The 14,357-nt window shown below is 29.7% G+C and overlaps 2 protein-coding genes across 6 annotated transcripts; one reads left to right on the plus strand and one right to left on the minus strand.

Annotated features, from left to right (window-relative positions):
* The first annotated feature begins 1,512 nt into the window (after positions 1 to 1,512).
* On the plus strand, positions 1,513 to 7,567 carry LOC117235802 (methyltransferase-like protein 7A). Its single transcript, XM_033498151.1, has 4 exons — positions 1,513 to 1,997; positions 3,731 to 3,990; positions 5,512 to 6,456; positions 6,737 to 7,567. The coding sequence occupies exons 1-3, from the start codon at positions 1,721 to 1,723 to the stop codon at positions 5,770 to 5,772; spliced, it is 798 nt and encodes a 265-aa protein (XP_033354042.1). The 5' UTR covers positions 1,513 to 1,720; the 3' UTR covers positions 5,773 to 6,456; positions 6,737 to 7,567.
* On the minus strand, positions 7,541 to 13,934 carry LOC117235799 (general transcriptional corepressor trfA-like). Of its 5 annotated transcripts, none has more exons than XM_033498144.1 (4): positions 13,609 to 13,723; positions 13,403 to 13,524; positions 11,273 to 11,375; positions 7,541 to 11,175 (listed from the first exon to the last, which is right to left on the minus strand). In XM_033498144.1, exon 4 carries the CDS (start codon positions 11,074 to 11,076, stop codon positions 8,644 to 8,646), a length of 2,433 nt encoding a protein of 810 aa, XP_033354035.1. In that variant the 5' UTR covers positions 11,077 to 11,175; positions 11,273 to 11,375; positions 13,403 to 13,524; positions 13,609 to 13,723; the 3' UTR covers positions 7,541 to 8,643. The 5 variants fall into 5 exon arrangements, with proteins under 5 accessions (XP_033354035.1, XP_033354033.1, XP_033354034.1 ...); XM_033498142.1 differs by lacking the exons at positions 13,403 to 13,524; positions 13,609 to 13,723 and adding an exon at positions 12,587 to 12,763 and having other exon boundaries at positions 7,541 to 8,981; positions 9,027 to 11,175; XM_033498143.1 differs by lacking the exon at positions 13,403 to 13,524 and having other exon boundaries at positions 13,609 to 13,934.
* Between the last annotated feature and the right edge of the window lie 423 nt (positions 13,935 to 14,357).

Below are 14,357 nucleotides of genomic sequence, written 5' to 3' on the forward strand. Positions count from 1 at the left end.
TTTCGAGTTTCGTGCATGTGAAACGCAAAGATATATGTATGGTGCGTGTACGTACGCGTAAGAGCACGAGCAAGAGGCAAACGAATGCACGCACTCGCTCGAGGGACCAAATTGATCGAACCCGTTTTGTTTGTGGTCACTCTTAAAACTCGAGTGACAAAGAATCATGCTCCCCTAGCGCCGATATGTTCGTTTCGAACGTTTTTCTTTTTGCCCGCTGGCTGTTTCCCCTTTGTTAACTTGTACGCTCTTTCTCGCATTTCGAAAACGTGAGACTATTGTTCTCCCTCTTCTTCTACCAGCCGAATCGTGTTCTCTTCCGTAAAATTTTCAGCACACGCGTTCTTTCTCCTCTTCTTCCTCCTCCTCCTCATCCTCCTCCTCCCCTTTTCCTTCTCGCGTCTTCTCTCCGATTTTTCACAGCGAACCGTACGGCGAATATACATATACATTTGTTTATTTATTTCCAAGTTTATCAAAGTGTGGCGAATTTTGTGCGCCTATAATCGAAAACGATAGACCGACGTCTAAAGTCTACGTTTTTTTCAAAAATATACAACAATGATCTATCGCATATAGGAAAAACTTTATTTGAATCGTTTGAATTTAAAGGCACGTTGATTATTCTTCTGTTAGAAATCGTGTCTCGGATAGAAGACGTATTACTAGTAATTAGAAAATTTGCGTTAGTTTCTGGCCGATATCGATAGAATTTCGAGCTTACGGAACGATGCGATTCAAACACGGACAACCGATTCATTATCCTCCTCTTGCTTTATTATTTTCGCATCGTTCCAATTTTTACTTTTTTCTCGGATCGTTTCAAAGTCATCGTGTCATAGGTTATTGAACTGCTCTTGATACCGTGTACAACGTCACATTATATTACAAGAGCTTGATAATAACATGCAAAAAGATATCGACGATATTGAAATAACCTTCGTGGCGATCTTTTTTCATCGTGCACATTATGCACATTTCGAAACATGTAGCAGCAATCTATGCGTAATTATAGAATATAAATTAAATTTCTTTTTATTATTATCATTTAATTTGTACTTTACAATTTGTCCAGCTGAACATTCGGTAAATTTTTCTAGCTTAATTGCCAAACAACATGTGGGTGGCTTACCCTCAGCGGATTACCATCTTCGAGTTTGTCTATTTTGTTTCGTATAAATTACACGTTAACGTTGTAAACGCATCAAAGAACACTAAACAGCGTACCGTGTAGATTTGAGCCAACGAAATAGTACAAATAAAATGGAAAGCAGAGAATATTTTCCTAAAGCTGATATAATAATAATTGTTTGTCATGTATGCGTAGGAATGTTGGTATTATTTAGTGCAAAATCTAATGACCGGTTAACTACGTTCTTTAAAATAGAACTTATTATAATGAAGTAGTACTCATTCAGAAAATATGGCAGTAATACTTATCTTATCGTGTATGATTAGCCAACAATATTCGTTTCAGCGAACACTGGCCGTGTTAAAGCGTACTCGCCTACTAATGTACACTCGCATGTCTTATAAAACATATTCGAAATCAGTGCAAGAGGTTTACATAAGAAGCGCGAAACAAGCAAAGCCGATCATTGAAACTTAGAAAGTGTCGCCGCTCGGTCTTCTTACTTAGTCGGTTGGTTCAGTCAGCAAGATACACGTTACGAAAATATTTAAGAAGTTTTCCACGAGTGTAGGCCACAAAGAACAAAAGATGAGCAGTAAGGATTTGTGGATGCGCGACGTGATTACAAGTTATGGATTGTTAATGCTTATTTTTCTTACCATGGTGATTTCGATATTGCGAAAATGGCCAAATTTGAGACAGTACGTTTACAAGGTTCACTTAACCGGATTCGAAGTGGAGTGTGCCGAACTCATGGTACCTTATAAGAAGCATTTATTCAAGTCGTTACAGTACATTGTTTCAAGCGACAAAGTATTACGATCCATGGGTTGCATACGTCTGCTTGAGATTGGCGTTAAAACGGGTGTGCATTCCATGTACGTACATTATTAACGGTTAATATCGTAATGTTCAACTGAAATCCTACTTAAATACGTATTTTGCCTCGTGATTAATTGGTACGCGATAATACACTGAGATTTTTCCGTGATTAACTTTTTATTCCTGTTTACGAAACTGAGCTTAATATTAAGGATATTAATTTATTATTACCGGATGAATTATTGAAATTAAACGACGTCTTTAATCGTGGTACGTTTAAATCTTACCGAAAGTAGAGAAGAGTTACTCCTCGAGCAATTATTTTTTATTTGTACCAGCGGTTTATATCGTAACACATATAGAACTCGTTTCAATTTTTCCTTCCAAAAATGCAAATGGACAGTTGGAAAGTTGTTTGGAATTTTTGTCTTTATACCGCTCGTATTATCCGTGATATTTTGGATACGTATGTAACACAGCTACATTACGATATTTACGACTTAGAATAATTAAATGAATATACACTACGAGCATCGAGCGTCGATATTAAACATCAAGCATTAAGCGTAAAGACTTGAAGATATTGTTCCTCGCAAGTGGGTCAAATTTAAGATAATAAAAGGAAGAACAAAAATATTTGAATAATAAATCGCGTATTAACAGCGTACTACTAATTATAATTTCGTGCGATAAAAGATCGTTGTATGCAGCAGAAATGGTAACGAGTAATAAAATGATAAGGAGTATACGTATTATTTCGACGACTTTGCATCTACGTATCATTGTACCGTTAAATATAAATTATAAATTATAAGAGACAAAGATACTTCGTTATTCGATATAATTCTTATTCTTCCATATACGCGCTGTCTAAGCTTTATTCGTTGTATCGAAAGCGCACTTCTGTTACTTCGCTATAAGCACACGTACATACAGGGTGGTTGGTAACTGGTGGTACAAGCGGAAAGGGGGTGATTCTACGCGAAAAAAGAAGTCGAAAATATAGAATAAAGATTGTTCGTTCGAGGCTTTGTTTTCGAGAAAATCGACTTTGAATCTTCGCTCGGTACGCGTGATAAAACGAATAAAATGAAATGAATAAAAACACACATAAACTACACTTCTTCGATACACGATATCAACGTAAAGCAGGACAAAATTACAATATACTTGATGTTACGAAGTAACTGTATCTTTTCACAGAGGATAGACAATATCATCTTATGTTATTTCTATATTAATATATTGAATATTTAATGACATTACAATCGTAAAACTTATATCCTACAAATGTTTTGATGAGCGTCGATTATGTCACATAGTATAGCTGTAGTCATAAATTACACAAGTATAATTTGCGACAGGAAACTCTTTTATCAGTAACATTGACATGCAACGGTATTTCCCGCTTTTATTGTTAGACGATACAAAATACCGATACAAAAGTTTCTCTAAAAATCGTGTCTGCCTTAATATTTACTCTCTTTATTCAAATGTCACAATATGTATTTCCGAACGTCCTAGCAAAATGCAAAAGACCATCGGCGATTAACATTCGGCAGCTGATAGGATCACGTTATCGCCTTAGGTTAATTCGTTTCTTGTTGTATAATTCAGTATGCATAGGTATGAACGTAACATGACTCAACTATACCAAAGTTAAAGTTGATTAGATTATTCCTCTAAGGTATTATACACATATCTACGCAATTCTGTTTTATAAAAATAAGCATCAAAGTAACGTGGATATACATGCATTAAGTTTAAATGTTACAGGTGAAAATATACAATTTTACTCGGACAGTACGCACTTGATCGGAGTCGACCGAAATCTAAAACTACCAGAATATTTGATAAACGGGAATCGTTCCTGGCAATTCTCGCATATCATTATCGAACGTCTAATAGTTGGCGATGGTAGCTGTTTGAAAGAGATACCCACTGGACATGTAGACGTAGTTGTGACAACAAGATCGTTATGCTCGGTGAAATCGTTGCAGTCGACGCTTCGAGAGATCCACAGGGTATTAACGCCGGTAAAATAATAATTAATCAACTATACTATATTATACTATACTATACTATACTATATATATATGGTACGTACTAAATTTGATTGACATATTAATCGAAGGCTTTCAATGTACGCCATGTCGTAATTTAACTTAAAAGATATTAATATTCCTATGTATTACAATCAATGAGAACCAAGCTAATAATTATTAACAATTAATATGTATATATTATGTATACACACGTGTATACATAGATAAATTCTCGTGGTAAAGTTTAAATAATGCTAATGATATTCGTTTATTTAATATTTTATTTGTTAGTAAGATTAAGAAATTTAAATTTCAGAAATTATATATATATATATATATATAGTGGCTTGCGATTAGATATGATCAACCATGTACATAATTATAAATAATAGATTACATATTCGCCATCGTACATTTCATTATACTCATCGTGAAAAATCCATGACCTAAACAACCGAAATAACTTGACAGAAGTATGAAAACAAATTTCACGATTTGTCCAGAAGGCTTAGAGATGGTGGTTTCAAATCGGACGGCGTATCTCGTTTTAAACGACTTTAGACGATCGAAGACGAGTATCGAAAACGTGTCTGGATAAAAATACGACACAAATGTAAAAATATCTTGTCGTATAATTTAAAGTGACTCCGACCATCATCTTCGAGCGATTTCTACTTCGTGATAACGCGAAATCGTACAAACCGGATTGCCACTGAATTAAAAAGGCATCGTTTGACCTAAAATCTATAGATCTTGCCTTACTCAATATATTCAGCAAAAGTACTTGGTTAATAGGCGGAATTAAAAAATATATCGATAATCTTATCGTTTTGAAAGACGGCATTTCTTTTTTCGCAACGACATCCATACGTTATATATTTAATAAATAATCCGAAATGGAAGACAAATGCTTTTATCAAAATTATTATTACATTCTCTTCGTATTAATTTTTCGGACAAAAACCACAAGTACATGTCTGTGCTTTAATAATAATTTGGATTATGGAGGCTTTCGATTTTACAGGAATATAAATATCTTTAACTTGAACTATCTATAAATCTTTGCGCCAATACAACAAAGTTATGTTAGTGGAATAAACAGCGTTGTTATTTAATCTTCATACTTCTGGTGTAAACAATATAACAAATGCTTGCAAATATTTATATCATAATTTTCGAATTATCCATTAAATATTATAAAGGGTAAATATCGTACTTATGTGAAGAGTAAATATTGCATGTTAACTATTTTATGTATTTTCGCATATTATGTGCATTAAATACATAAAAATCTACTTATTATTTTCCAATCATACTTTTCTTCGTCTTTCTATACATATATATATATATCTATTACTATAATTCAATTTTGTATACATAATTAAATACAAAAATGCAATTTAATATTATCAGCAGATATTTTATTCAAATAGATAAATATATACATATATATATATACATATATATATATGTATAAAGATTTTATCTAACTTGTTCTGTTCTTTGTTACAGGGTGGTCAATATTTATTTATAGAACATGTACCTGAGAATGAAGGAACGTTTGTACGATGGTTGCAAAAAGTGTTATCACAAACAAAAATATGGCCATCGCTTTTTGGAGGTTGCCACCTGGATATCGATCCTATTGTGAATATTAAAGATGTTGGTTTCCATCATGTTACATGGGATATATTTACTCTTGACGGTTACGTATCCCACCCTTTTCATTTGATTCTTTCGAGGCAACATATATTGGGCGTAGCGATTCGATAGTTAAGCTTAACAAAACGAAGAAAATTACAAACATTTATATATATAAAAAATACATGCATGCATATATTAACAAACTGATAATGTATGGAAACAAAGGTAGAATTAATTGCTAAAATGAAATTATCATGTGGAAGTACACTGTATTCAAGCAAGTGTACTTACATATTTATAATGTCAATTAATTCACAAATAAAGTGTTATTCATTTACGAAGTATAACTTCTACAATATGTCCTCCACGTATAAATACGTTGTAAAGGTTTCTTCATACAGTAAGTAACTTTGCAATAGTTTAAAATCATGAAGTGAGGTGCTACGTTCTATTTACGAGGGTTATCTCACGCGCTAAGGAATAATTTCCTGTTTCCTAATATGAAACTACTCTCTTCCCATCTCGAATCCCATCCGATTTCGAAATATAAATAACATCGATGTAAGAGCCAATGGAAATTTAAGATCATTTTCCAAGAGAACGCAACCCATTTGCAAGAGATTCCTCGGATTCCTTTGAGACTTTTGTTCTTCGGGACCAATGTTACGCGATACAAAAATTCAAGGTCAACAGCGATTTATCGATATAAGAAACCAAGCAACGTAAATAGGGATAAGCAAGACTGAGGAATCCAATAGGACAATTCCATAGGAATCATCGACACCGCCAAATATGTTGACGCCAAAAATCCATGTTAGAAATTATTCAGATAGAATACAAATAGAGTTTTATAAAGAACTGCTTCTAAACGTGAAATGCAATTACTAAAAAAATTTAATAACATATAAAAAATGATGTAAATTCGAACAGACATTGCTATAGAAGAATGGCAACCAATTGGACTCTAAGAGCTGCAGAGTTGTTACTCTGATATTTGCAATTCTAAAGACATATATATACATAAATGTTGACAAATTGGAGGATCACTAATTCGTATAAGGAAACTAAAATTCTTTCGGAATTTGTTAATCAGGTTCTGAAGCGAAGACAGATTATACGAGTCTGTATTAAACCTGTTTGTACTGAACATCAAGATAACAGTGAAAGTAAAAGATAAAAAGGAAAATTACCGACAACATTTATAGATTTTCGAAGAGCATTCGACTCAGTCGTAAACTCAGTATTATGGAAAAAGTTATTTGACATGAGCTTGAGTTCACGAATGATAAGGCTGATAAAAAAAATAGTATGAAAAAGCAATGATGAGGGTCGAGACAGCGGATGGAATGAGACTCGTGGAGGACTCATTGAGCACGACTCTGTATTCCTTACTAGTATACGATATTGATGACTTTTTTATAAAAAGAGGATACCAAAAAGTAATCAAACAAATGGAACTGTTGCTGTTTGAGGACAATCTTTTGCTAACAGAATATATATAAGATAAGCAATGCAAATGAAGACGTAATATAGAAAAGTTGAAAACACTGAAATGTAAACATCTTTGAACTGTATGGAAAAGAAAAGAATTGGAAAGACTTTCTGCAAATTTTGATTATAGGGAACATATGTACAAGAAACAGGATGCTTAGCAAACTATACTCAAACAAATAATAATAATAAAACTATGTAATAGCTTTGGATCTGGAACAGAACATGTATAAAAAAACAGTTTATTGTTATATTTTAATATAAGTTGTTATAAAGTATCATAGGAACGAAACATTGATTAATTGTAAATAATAAATTAATTGAAAATAAGAAATTAATCAAAATATATATACAAGAGCAAAAAATATATAATAGTGCTTTATATGTATGTAAAACATGCAATATAGAGAATCAAACAAATTCTTCATTTAACCCTCCGTCCAACCTATTTTTTAACCTTTGTTATGTATATCATTTGCATACTAAGTCGTTTAAGTTCAGGCAGCTTGTTTTAGTTCTTTATGTTTGAGAAGCCCCGAAAATTCTTAAATACTCCTGCAAGTCTCTGAAATATCATCCAGCAATTTTAAAATAAAGATACTTCAATATTACCTGTTTTTAATTAATTCAGATCGAGTTAATTTCTATATAAGTACGCTACTTATATTAATTTTTATATTTTTACATTTCGTTGCAGCGATAATAAGTTCCTTGTCAATTTTTCTACATTTTTTACACATTTACTTAGATATCTAACCTTTGGAACCTATTACATTTAACCATATTACTACTTTCTATCAAAAACTTGAATCGTTATTTGAGAGTACCGGTTAACGTATTGCCGCAAATGACGACTATGGTCGTCACGAAAAACTGCATTTAGTGTCGCCTACGAAAGAAATGTGCGGCAGAAGGTTAAATATATCAGATATGTACATTATTACTATAAGATAGATGTATAGACATTTTTCTCGTAAACGAAGACAAAACAAGATGAAAGAGAAAAAATACAATAACATATATAAAAATTGCAAATATAGAAAATTAATATACGTTGTTGTATCGCTTATAAAACATTGTATAAGTTTTTCTTCTGTCATCCTTTCTTCGTATTTGTCATTTAAGAACAAAATGCGCACTAAAAATAACAAGAATATGCTGTATATAATATCTATTCCATATTAGTTGAATCTTATTCTACGTCACCAGCATTTACTTCTGCACACATAATTTGCTGCAACGAGTTAAATGCATTACATTTTGCTATATATACCAAGGATTTTTTTTTTTAATATAATAATTAAATTATTTTCTATTAAGTTATTCTTTGTCATCTCAAAATAAATTATTAGGTCAATGGTTCAGGATCAAAAATTTTTGTTTTAAGACATAAAGACTTGCTTTTGTTTTCTGTAACACTCATCTTGGATAATAACTTAAATTTTCAATTTCAGTTCCTGTTTTACATAACTTTTGATTACGATCTTCTTCCACCAATAAATTACATTGTTACAAACACTTCTCATTTTTCACTGGGCTTAAATTTTCTTGTTTTTTTTTTAACCTACCATCTTTAATTATAGAATCTGAAAATAACTTATTTGATAAACTAGTTGAATTCATACTTGAAACTGTAAATTTTATTATACTATTCCTTGTTTCTTCTAATTTATCTACTGTACTATTGAATTTTTCATTCAATACTTTATAATATTGTCTTAGTTTTAATTTTTGCATATCTTCTGAACAATGTACAAGTTTCATAAATTCATTATCTTCGTCAGAGGAAAACGAGATATGTGATTTCTTTTTATTCTTATTCATACATTCATTACGTCTTTCAAGAACTACGTCTGATTTGTTCAAAGATGATGCTATATCATTTATATGACGTACATCTTTATTTATATCTGAAGTTTCCGAATTAGTCTCAAAAGAATTATCTTTACTATGTAGCTTTGTAAATTGTTTTTTTCTCGAATCACGCTTATTCTTAAGATTGCTTTTATTGGTACTAAGCTTTAATTGATTTTTATCATTTTCCCTTTCTATTTTATTTTTAGCAAGCGTTTTTGTCATACCTACTTTTTTATTACATATTTCGCTATTTAATTCTTCTCCTTTTTCATGAAATTTTTCTTTTATTTGTGACATATGATTATTACGAGTTTTTACAGAAATAGAATGGGGTTGAGAACTATTTTTTGAAAATATAGATAAATTATCTGTAGAACAGTCGCCGAGTGACATATTATCACACTTACAAAGCAAAACAGTAGTTTGGTCGCTAGCTGTGTCTTCAGTTACTGCAACAGCATGTAACATAGAAGTCATATGCGTTAATTTATCAAGTTGTGAAAGGTTATTAATCTTATCACCATTTTGTAATTGGGCGAATTTTGAAAATGAATCACTTCTACCTAATGTACTTTTATTATTGGCACTTTTATATTTTTGAATATCAAAGTTTGACAGTCTTTTTAATAAAACTACTGGATTTAAATTTCTAAAATTGTTCATAGTGTTAGTAGATTTTGTATACCTTTGAATTTCGATCTCTGATAATTGTTTTAAACGAACCTTTGAATTTAGGTTTAATGCCACATTACTTAGTCTCTTATATTTTTTAATATCGTATTCTGACAAACGTGATAAACGAACAACTAAGTGTTTCATATTTGTCATTTTATTTAATCGTCTACGTCGTTGATTACTAAGTCTTGATAATTCAATTGTACTTAAATTGTTAATACTTTTTATTATCTTCTTTGATCTTTTATATTTTGCAATATCATCTTTTGATAATCGTGTTAAACGAACTACTGGATTCAAACTTTGTAATTCTTCTAATTTCTTATGTTCTTTTGTATTTATTTTTTGTAAACGATTTACGGATTTATTAAATTCGGATTGTTTATTTATAAATACATTAGGTGATAGAGATCTATTTATATATTTATCAGTGCCACTTTTTACTAAATGTTGGTCTATCACTGAATTCTTTGTAATGTTGTCATTTATAGTTTTGAATTTTGGTATACTTTTCTCCCATTTACGTTTCTTATGATTAGAAGTACTAAATTGGCTATTATTCATTAGTTTATTATATATGGAAAAGCAACTCATTCTTCTTTTCTTACTAATTTTACATTTTTTTGGTAACTTACATTCAAAATCTAATGCAGGATGTAAATTTTTATTTGAATTAGATATTGTACTTCTGTTACTACTTTTCATGCTAATAAGATCAACAGGTGAATCTCTACCAGTATATAATTTCTTCCGATGTCCTATTTTTGTGGGACTATCTTCGAACTTAAAGCTTTCTTCTGTCAAGTAAGTTTGGTTGACATGTGGTGATTTTGTATTTGATAAATTTTGTTCAATGTAAGAATTTCTATTAATACTATCATAAAATGTACGTATTAGCTTTTCATGTCTATTAATTGTTCCTGACAGCATATCTCTAGCAACATCTGCACATATATTTCTTTGTGCTTGTGTCGTATATTCCTCCTCATTCTTATCCTTTTGTAATAACACATGATTTGACATTTCACAAATCTTAGGAGCATATTGCTGTTCATCACTACCATTAGTCTCCAATATATTTTCATTACTGTTTCCGTTATTCTCTTCACATATTTTATTTTGTATTATATCGATATCCTGTATCTTTTGAAAACTTCCTATTGAATTATATTTTGCTCCCTCTACAATAGCCATTGTTTCTACTTTATTAGTTGTGTTCATATTTGATAAAATATAAGCAGCAGTATCAACAGAACTACTAGAAGACTTATGATGCGATGAACTTATACATTCTTCGCTTGTCAAAGACAATTCAATATTCAATTGTTTGTCTTTATTTACGTAAAGTTCTTTATAAGGTAGATAACCTGTATTTACCCAATATTGTACCACACTTAATGGTTTACACATAGGCTGCTTTATCGTTTCTACTTTTGTTTTCTCCTCCTCATAGAATTTTTTTCGACATGGTTTTAATGTAAAGATATCCAACTCAGGTTCATCAGATTCCTGAAATAAAATATATTATAATTACTACTATTATTATGAAAAGAAGAAACTCTTTAGTTAATATCTATGTAATAAAAAAAATAGAAATTATACATACTCTTTCTGAATATTTAAGAAATAATTCATTCCAAAATTTTTGTCTCTCTTCTATGACAGCGGGAGATATTTTAAATGTTGAATAATGTTTAAAACCTGTGATTCTGAAATATACATATAATACACACTCAATCAAAATAATTAGAAACAATTAAATACAAAAAAGATATAAATAATATAAATAATATACTGCATAAAAATGTAAAATTTCATATATTGTTTATATGTATATCCTCCTTTTATTATATTGAATATACTACCTTATAATTATACATGTTTAGCTAATACATATTCAATAATGCTATTAATCGAAATAATAATGACAAATAATATTTATATATCATGCATTAAAATACTAAAACAAATGCAATGTTAACACTTAATTAATTACTATGAAAAGATTGATATGCCTCAAAGATCAAATTAAAAATGTTGGACTAATATATAATTTAAGAAATAAAGTTATTATATGTCTGTTTTATATACCATACTCTGAATTGTATTTAGTAACTTCACTTGTTTTTTAGAATTTAAGCATTTTCTTCAAAACCATTACAGAGAGATACTTATTTGCTGCTTTTTTAATTAAAAAGGTACGTTAATGTTTCTTACTCGTACGTTAATGTTACTTGTATAGCTATTAAAGTTAATAACTAAACTTTGAGTAGTATGGCAAATTTATATTTTTACGAACACAACAGAAAAAGATACACTATAAAATACTAAATTATAGTTGCTTAACATTTAACATATTCCATTATCGAAACCATTAAATCAAATATTATTATTAAGAATTTGCCAATACTTTTATCTGGACATAATATTATCGTAAAACAGGCTTTTTTACTTGTATTTATAATAATGTGTGTTTTGTGCTTTGTTTATGTTTGTATTATTATATATAAAAGAGTAAGATATTGCAAATACAGATCCATATACTATAAAGAAATGATGTAAGTTTGTTTACTACTGTATATTTTGACATATTAAAAATATAAAACGAATTAAAAACATACATATTAAAAAATTATAAAATATAACCATAGAATTATTATATTTTACTATTTCTATTGTTATTCTTCCAATTTCTAAATTATATAGATGTTATGATAAGCACAAATAGTTTGAAATAAATTTAAATATAATCAATGAACACTTAATACTATTATACTAAATACAAATTGATGAAACAAAAATTAAAGATTATGGAGGTACTGCTTGCAAAACCTACGCATTAATATCACAATCACTTTTCATATTAATATCTGTCAAAATGTCAAATTATAATATTAACCTATACCAATATTTACTTTACCTTCCAACACCTTTATTATAAGATAATGAAAGCGAATCGTCACTAGAAACCTTTTTACTTATTTTACTTGCCATAGCGCATACCGATAGACTTTTCTTTAAATATCACGAAAATCAGTAAAAAAATATCGGACATCATGACCAGATGTAATAAAACCAAAATATGTATGTAAATATATATAGTCGCTGTATATCTAAGGGTGACATCTATTGCATTAAAGATTCGAATGTGTCCTAATATATATATATATATATTAAAATTTATACATATATGTTAAAATATATATATGTCAAAATTTAATACATATCTATATACGTAAAAACATTTATACGAAAATGTACACATATTCAATAACAAATATATACCAAAGTAAGTACTTACGTTATAATTTATATAATTTTTCATTGTTTGTCATAAAAAACGAAATATTAAGTAATTAAGAAGAATTAGATAATTTTATGATATTTTCAAGTAGGAGTTAAAATAATTTATAAATTTTACTGTTACGTAATGAAATTTTAATAATTGTATTAGATATTTTTGTAATTAGGCGAAACTATAATTTGGTTCATTTATATAAATATATATATATATATAGTTACATGTACATCATGATACACATATATTCTTACATAGATACATATGAAGCACGATCATATAGAAAGATCTAGATGCTAGCTAGGGTAAACCGTCTAATCGTAAAAAATCAACATAAAAGATCAGTATTAGCATTCCTTCGAGACAGATAAAGATGAGTAGATTGTATCTGTCTCTATCTGAGCATTCATAGTATATCACGCATGCGTAGAACCATACCTTCTTGTCTTCCATGCTGATTTTTCACAAGTGGTCACGATTCAATATTAGGATGATTTTCCCTAGAGAGTGTCCAAATCTGTTTATACGTACAGTATGTACAGCTACTGATACGTAAATGCCTAAATATGTAAAAAATAGAATCGAATTCAGTTGTGGGAGAAAGGTCACTTCCCTCGTTTCATGATAATGAATTTGACCATCACCTGTGCGAATTTGTTTGGTGATGTTTCTGCCGTTATAACATCGATTTGTTGGCTTTGTTGATAGAAACGATCGAAAAACACTCTATTCTTGAACAAGGTAAGTGTATGTAGAGAGCATGTGAATGCTCACTTGTGCCAACCAATCAGATGTCTCCTGTGCGGTCCACTCATTGGACGAAGCATAGATAAAAGTCAATATGGCGTCAAAGTAATATGTAAAATACCCTTAAAATGCTCAATTTTACATAGTCTAAACTTTTGAACCAATGGATTCCGCAGATTCTACACGTCGAAGACCACAAGATTGCGAATAAAAAAATAAAAAATTTTTCGAACCCTAAAGTAAAGTATAACCAGAGAGATTTCTATATTTCCTATATGACAATTATTGTCATAAGACAAGCTGTTATAATTCGTACTCTATTAATTTATTATTTTATATCTTAATTTATCAAATTCATGACTAATATAAGATACAAACCACTTATTTAAGTTGAAAACATATATTCTTTATTACAATATAGATTTTTTTTTACAAATACGTAAATTGAGTTGTATGTTGTTACTTGATGTGATTAAAATAAATTACTTGTAATTCCGCGATAATTTCACAAATTGCATATTAATATATAGTATAACTGTATTAGCATATTAGTAGTTTATAATTTATATTATGTATACAATTTTAATAAAAATATTATAAATGATTTAATTAATAAAAACATGTTGTATATACTTCTTCCTGTATT

The sequence above is a fragment of the Bombus vosnesenskii genome, unplaced genomic scaffold (assembly GCF_011952255.1).
Source record: "Bombus vosnesenskii isolate JDL3184/JDL3185 unplaced genomic scaffold, Bvos_JDL3184-5_v1.1 scf7180000013319, whole genome shotgun sequence".
NCBI classification, from domain to species: domain Eukaryota; kingdom Metazoa; phylum Arthropoda; class Insecta; order Hymenoptera; family Apidae; genus Bombus; species Bombus vosnesenskii.

What these genes read in the sequence shown, in the direction of transcription:
- LOC117235802 (XM_033498151.1), top strand. Translation starts at nt 1,721, where the DNA reads ATGAGCAGTAAGGATTTGTGGATGCGCGACGTGATTACAAGTTATGGA. An exon ending in TGAGATTGGCGTTAAAACGG is followed by an intron (nt 1,998 to 3,730) that starts GTGTGCATTCCA and finishes TAAATGTTACAG; the next exon opens with GTGAAAATATACAATTTTAC. An exon ending in TCCACAGGGTATTAACGCCG is followed by an intron (nt 3,991 to 5,511) that starts GTAAAATAATAA and finishes TCTTTGTTACAG; the next exon opens with GGTGGTCAATATTTATTTAT.
- LOC117235799 (XM_033498141.1), bottom strand. Translation starts at nt 12,660, where the DNA reads ATGGCAAGTAAAATAAGTAAAAAGGTTTCTAGTGACGATTCGCTTTCA. An exon ending in TATAATAAAGGTGTTGGAAG is followed by an intron (nt 11,376 to 12,586) that starts GTAAAGTAAATA and finishes TGTATATTTCAG; the next exon opens with AATCACAGGTTTTAAACATT. An exon ending in TTCTTAAATATTCAGAAAGA is followed by an intron (nt 11,176 to 11,272) that starts GTATGTATAATT and finishes ATTTTATTTCAG; the next exon opens with GAATCTGATGAACCTGAGTT.